The sequence below is a fragment of the Anastrepha obliqua genome, chromosome 3, assembly GCF_027943255.1.
Source record: "Anastrepha obliqua isolate idAnaObli1 chromosome 3, idAnaObli1_1.0, whole genome shotgun sequence".
Lineage (NCBI taxonomy): Eukaryota > Metazoa > Arthropoda > Insecta > Diptera > Tephritidae > Anastrepha > Anastrepha obliqua.
The window spans coordinates 59,503,574-59,509,838 of NC_072894.1; the positions used below are offsets into that span (position 1 = coordinate 59,503,574).

Consider the following 6,265-nt stretch of genomic DNA (forward strand, 5'->3'; position numbering starts at 1 on the left):
ATCAAATATACAATAGTGGCTTCATCGAAGCAGTGTCTTCATTAAAAATCCTCCTCCATTTGAAAAAAATATGTTTCTCTCTCTAGTCGCAATATCCTTTTATTGTGAAGAATTTTTGTTTGTTTATTAAACTTTTCAGATTAAGATCACTTTTTAAATTTAAAATTTATAACTCGCGTGTTTGTTTTAATTTCTCAAATTTAGGTGCTAGTTCCTGTAAACGTGAAAGCAAGATGATTATTTCCTGGTGTACTCTTTATACTGTTCGGGGTGTTCTCGAAGTAAATGAAGATCTTATTATAGATTTAACGTTAAACACAGAATCCTATTAATGGATCCAAATTAAATGTAGAATTTTTTCAGCAGTGCACATTGCAAATTGCAAATAAATTTGATGAGCCATATCCGTGATTCTACATGCCAAGCTCAGATAACAAAGTTTTAATTCATTAGACCAATTTTATTTAACAGTTTGCAAACAAAAGCAGCTGTTTTCTACGGACACATGTTTTGTTTAATTTTCTTACAGTACTTTTCATCTAATATGCAACAGATATTTAATTTTTTGCATTAGAATACTAAGTAAAAAATATCGATAAACTCTTAACATATGTTATTTCCCCTACACTTAGTTGGCAACGCGACTTTACATATGGTACTGAATATGTTGCTATTGGGTTATTACTTCGGAGTGGTGTTCGTCCCGGCTTTTGTAATAAAAGTGAAAATTAACAAACAGTAGATTATAAAATCATTATTTAATTCGATGTGCGCTGGTGGATCGTGATGTATTCTTCAGCTAAGAAGTTACAACGCGTGCTCTCCTCAGGAGAAATTCGCAAAACGTTCATTGACTACTTTACAATAAATCATGACCACAAATTTGTACGTTCCAGTCCGGTAGTGCCATTCTGTGATCCCACTGTGGCCTTTGTTAATGCGGGCATGAATCAAGTAGATATTGAATAACTATAAATAAACACATACCACTTTAAGGGTATTTCTAGTTTAAGTCGGTTTTCTTGGGCAAGAGTCAAGCGCCCTATCCCCGTGTAACCAATTCACAGAAATGTGTTCGAGTTGGTGGCAAACATAATGATCTCTCTGTGGTCGGACAAGATGGCTATCATCACACATTTTTTGAAATGTTGGGAAACTGGTCGTTTGGAGATTATTTTAAGGTATTCTATACAATGTAATTATTTTCACATATTTTATTGAAGTTTTATATCAACAGCGAGAAGCTTGCGAAATGGCTTTCCAGCTTTTACGTGGCCCATTTAATATTGATCCTGGTAGGTTGTATGTAACTTATTTTGCAGGCGATAAGGTACTTGGTTTGCCTGCCGATTTGGAATGCTTCGAGATTTGGCGCAGTTTGGGGTTGGTATTCATTAAGATTTAAGCGCGTTAGTTTAATTATAACTAAACCTTTGATATAGATTTCCCGCTGAACGTGTCTTGCCATTTGGCTGCAAGGAAAACTTCTGGGAGATGGGAACAACTGGCCCATGTGGTCCATGCACGGAAATACACATCGACCATTGTCCGACTGTAAGCAAGAGTCACGAACGTGCGAAATTCGTTAATGCAGATAAGCCAGATTTAACAGAATTGTGGAATTTAGTTTTTATACAATACAATCGGTAAATACAATATATTTAAAAAAAAATATATATATACTAAGTGCACAAGTATTTTGTTTTAGGAACGAAGATGGATCTGTTACACAATTGCCTGCACAACATGTAGACACTGGTATGGGGTTTGAGCGATTGACTGCCATTTTACAACAGAAAACATCCAACTACGATACGGACCTATTCACGCCGATTTTCAAAACCATTCAGAAGGTGTGTATTCATTTTTTAAAAGTACAAAGAAAAAATGTAAAAGAGCTGATAAAATTTAATCATACGTCATTCAGATTACAAACGCTCCCCACTACGCGGGCATTTTTCCAACTGGTACTGAAATCGCTGCTTTGGACACAGGGTACAGAATTTTGGCAGATCATGCTCGTATGATTACGACATGCTTGGCAGATGGCATGTTACCGGATCAAAAGTATTGATACTAAGTATAAAATAAGAATATAAAATAATCAAACTTTTTTCTTTCCGGTTTAGTCAAAAGCTTCGAAGAGTACTGCGCAAAGCATTTACAATAAGCGAAAACATATTTGCAAATGAGAAATTATTGTCGCAACTTATACCAATAGTTGTAGAGACGATAGGCACGGCATATCCAGAAATGTATAACAAGCAGAATTCTATACTCGAGTTAATAGCACACGAACAAGAAGTTTTTAAGGCGCTGCGAGAAAGCTCTTCGAAAGCATTTGTTGAGGCGTTAACTGAGTTCCCTAACTTGGAGGATATTGACTTGATGGAGTGTCCCGGTTTTGTACCCGCCTACCGGGAATTTCACGCGCAAAAAGAAACCTTTAAAAATAATGTGTTGCCTGGTAAATTTCTATACAAGCTTACTGACACTTATGGTTTGACTGAAGATAACTTTAAAAAGCTGGCGGAGCTGGAAAACATGGAATGCGATTTGCATGGTTATCTCGCTGAAATAACAAATGCTAAAATGAAATCGAAAGCCTCATTAAACGGTCAAAATGCCAGTAGCGAAGATAAACTCGCCAATCAACGACGTGACATCGAAGCAATAATGCAGTTCACCAAAAAATTGAATCCCACCGATAATAGTTGGAAATACTGTTACAAATATGATGTAGATGATAAAAAGTACAATATTCCCCCTCTTTTGGCTCAGGTTACTGGCATGATTTACCGGGGTGCGGAAATGGACACAGTGAAATTGAATAATTTAGTGCCCGAAGGGGAATTGTTATACATTGTAACAGACGTCAGCAACTTTTATTATGAATCCGGCGGTCAGCAAGGGGATTTCGGTGCAATCCAATTGACGAGTGAAACGAATGATTCTATCAACCACCAACTGCCGGTCGTGGAAGTAAAATGTATAAATGATTGCATTGTACATGTATGTAAATTGCCGAAAGTGGAAAAGGAGATCATATTGAAGACGGGTGCTCATGTGCATATTTTGGTGGATGTTAATCACCGTAAAATGACTGCATGCCATCATACAGGTTTGTAACACAATCTTAATGGTTGAATAAATTACGTCACGTATAAAAAAAAGAATAAAATTTTATATAATTCTATTTTTATAGCAACACACTTATTAAATGGGGCCATCCGGACGCTCTTCAAAAAGACAACATATCAGGTCTCTAGTGCCGTCACAAGTGACAATTGCAAGCTGGAAGTAGGCATAATTGATAAACGCATAACAAAGGAAGATATTATTCGCCTAGAGGATTTAATTGGGTAAATTCTAAATTAAAGCTAAATCTTATATAATCGCATATACTTAGTCTTGCCATAAATTCTGTGACAAAAAAGTCGTTCGAGAAAGACTTCGCATAAATCCTCTTAGAAAGCAGAAAATCACGTCCAGGGAAATGAATGTATCGACCAAGACTATTGAAAGATAATCTCAACATGAAAGCCTTCCGTCGCTTAACTGGTAATCTTTTGACAACGCGCTTGAAGAAAATTAGATTCGAAAGATGCAAGCAGCTTCTTCGGCGACATGAAAATATTCTTTTCTCAGATGATAAGACTCACTGTTGAAGTAGTTTTTAATAAGTAAAACCACAAAATCTATGCTATAAAGGCGCAAAATTGTTGTTGCAGCCTCCGTAATGGTTTGGTAGTGTTGTTGTTGTTGTAGCAGTATACTTATCCCTGTCAGTGTAGTGTAAATCACCGGTCGTCTTCGTCTAGTTCACCTAATGGTAGTCTCTGGAAACTTGCTGTGCCGCCAGGTTGGTTGCAGAGGGAGAGGGGTGTTAGATGAGTGGGCTTAGTTTGGTTCTTGTAAAGGCGCTATATTCTGCGAAAAAGGCGCTAAGACCGGGGCAAAATTGTACGCGGGGATGTCTTAGAAGACTTGGTGAATCAGTTGAGTAGTAGTTTCTTCAATGGAGAGCTGTGGATCTTTCAGCAAGATTTCGCTTCATCTCATAAGGCAAAAACCACCCAGCAGTGGCTAAAAACAATACTCCGGGGCTTATAGCCGCAAAAGATTGGCCGTCTGGAAGTCCAGATTTGAATCCATTGTACCACAGTTTGTGTCAGAATTGGAGAACATGGCCTGTCGAAGGCCTCACAGAAATTTGGAGAGTCTTAAACAATCTTTTGTTCGAGCAGCTACGTCAATATCCATGGAAACCGTGCGTGCTGCCATAGCTAAATGGCCTAATCGCTTCAAGGCTTGTGTAAAACCAAACGATGACCATTTCAATTGGAAATTAAAATCTTTTTTAATATTTACATGATTAAGCTAACTCCGTTAAAGAAAGTATCATAATTTAATATCTATAACGGACTTAACTTGTAACAGAACTTATGGCAGAACTAAGTATATACATACTCGTATATAGTATATAAATTAATATATGCATTCCAATTTAAACCAATAGACAGACTATTAACTCGAAAGTGCCAGTGGATGTGACGACTATAAATGCCAGTGATGTATTGCAACAAGACGACATCACTATGGTGCCTGGTGAAATATATCCAGAGACTGGCTTGCGTTTGATTAGCATAAAATGCGAACATCCTCAATTACATTCAAAGGAATTGTGCTGTGGAACCCACGTCACAAACACCCACGAATTGGAATATTTCACTATTACAAACCTTAAGCAAACCAACCGCGCACGATTTGCTTTTACAGCAGTGGCTGGAACTGCGGCGGAAAACGTATGGCCAAATTATTATATTACATACATTTTTATACATTTGCAATTTATTGTGTATTCTCTTTTTATAGGCTTTAAAAACAGCAGCGCTCTTGCAACATCGTGTAGATATGTTGGATGAGCAATTTAAGACTGATAAGCTCACAAACGCTACAGAAATCGAATTACAAAAGATACGCCATAATCTTTTACACACGGAAGTGGTTTTGCCATATGCGTTTAAAATCGATACGCTGGAGCGTATCAATGATATATTGAAAAAGCTTAAGGAAACCACACGCACAACTTTAAAGTAAGAAATTTATCAATTTTTACATTTGTCAATGACCACACACGGTCTCCGATTGTAGGGAATTTGTTGAGGTGGAAATGAAAACATTACTTCAAGAAAAAACCACGGAGACACACCCATTCATTGTGCACTACATCAGAAGTTCAGTATTGGTCGAAGAGGTGCCATTGCAAAGAGCAACAAAACTATGCCCCGATCGTCCGATTCTCGTGGCCAGTATGTGTGAGGGCATTGTTAAAGCACGTTGTTGTGTTCCCAAGGTAGCTCGAAAATAAAATATATTTATGATTCTATAGCTGCAATATTTCTCTTGATAGAAATTTATCAGCGACCAATTTGATGCGGAACAATGGTTAAGGGAATTCGCCTTGGTTTTTAAGTCACAAGTCGCTGCACCAAAGGGCCAGAATTCAGCAGAAGTGTGCAATATGAAGGGTAAAAAAGTGTCTACGCAGTTCGAAGAACAATTGGAGGAGGCACTCGCCAGAGCAAATGACTTTGCGTTTAAACGTATTTTGTTGTGATTTTAGTATTAATTTGAAATTTGCAAAATACTTGCATATAGCTGAATTCCTATTTGAGATTCAAAACAATTCTCAACCAATAAATAATTTGGGTTTTTATAGAATAAGACGAAAAAAAATCAAATAAAAATATTTGTCTGAACTAAAGTATACAACATGCCTGTTTGATAATTTGTACGTGAAGTGATTTATATGTGTTAGTTGTTTGCTTAAAGTAATGAAATGAAATGAAGTAATGAAAATTTTTTCTATTACACCTATTGAAAAGGTTCAACACATACATTCAAACGAATTGTCAAATAAGAATGTATAATTTTTATGTTTTGACTATTGGGCTCACTGTATACATTGTGGTCTGAAGCAAAAACTTTCAATAGAAATTGTTTTTTTATTTTTAATTGAGAGAAATGTTTTATTTTGAAATAAAATCGCATCCATGATACGACTATGAAACGTTCGGCAAGTAATGACAAGTGCGTTTTAACACTGCCTTACATTTACGAAGGAAGAAAGGAAATAGAAAAAAATGTTTTCTCCTTCTTGCCTACAGGTAGTAAAAAAGTATGTAAAGTAGTTAATTAGTGCTGAAATAAAAAATAAAAGAAAAATAACGTATATTAGTTATTTAATCTACATTTACACGAA

The 6,265-nt window shown here is 36.3% G+C and overlaps 1 protein-coding gene across 1 annotated transcript; it reads left to right on the forward strand.

Moving 5' to 3' along the window:
• Positions 1 to 751: 751 nt before the first annotated feature.
• LOC129242440 (alanine--tRNA ligase, mitochondrial-like) lies at positions 752 to 5,775 on the forward strand. The gene is made up of 12 exons (XM_054879069.1): positions 752 to 954; positions 1,008 to 1,181; positions 1,238 to 1,383; positions 1,443 to 1,646; positions 1,709 to 1,853; positions 1,928 to 2,067; positions 2,130 to 3,121; positions 3,206 to 3,362; positions 4,520 to 4,805; positions 4,876 to 5,096; positions 5,155 to 5,356; positions 5,414 to 5,775. Exons 1-12 carry the CDS (start codon positions 787 to 789, stop codon positions 5,618 to 5,620), a joined length of 3,042 nt encoding a protein of 1,013 aa, XP_054735044.1. The 5' UTR covers positions 752 to 786; the 3' UTR covers positions 5,621 to 5,775.
• Positions 5,776 to 6,265: the final 490 nt, after the last annotated feature.

Excerpts from the sequence above, each read along its gene's own strand:
- LOC129242440 (XM_054879069.1), top strand. The coding sequence starts at position 787 with ATGTATTCTTCAGCTAAGAAGTTACAACGCGTGCTCTCCTCAGGAGAA. Across the intron at positions 3,363-4,519 it reads CGCCTAGAGGATTTAATTGG|ACAGACTATTAACTCGAAAG; the intron begins GTAAATTCTAAA and ends TTAAACCAATAG. Across the intron at positions 5,097-5,154 it reads ACCACACGCACAACTTTAAA|GGAATTTGTTGAGGTGGAAA; the intron begins GTAAGAAATTTA and ends CTCCGATTGTAG.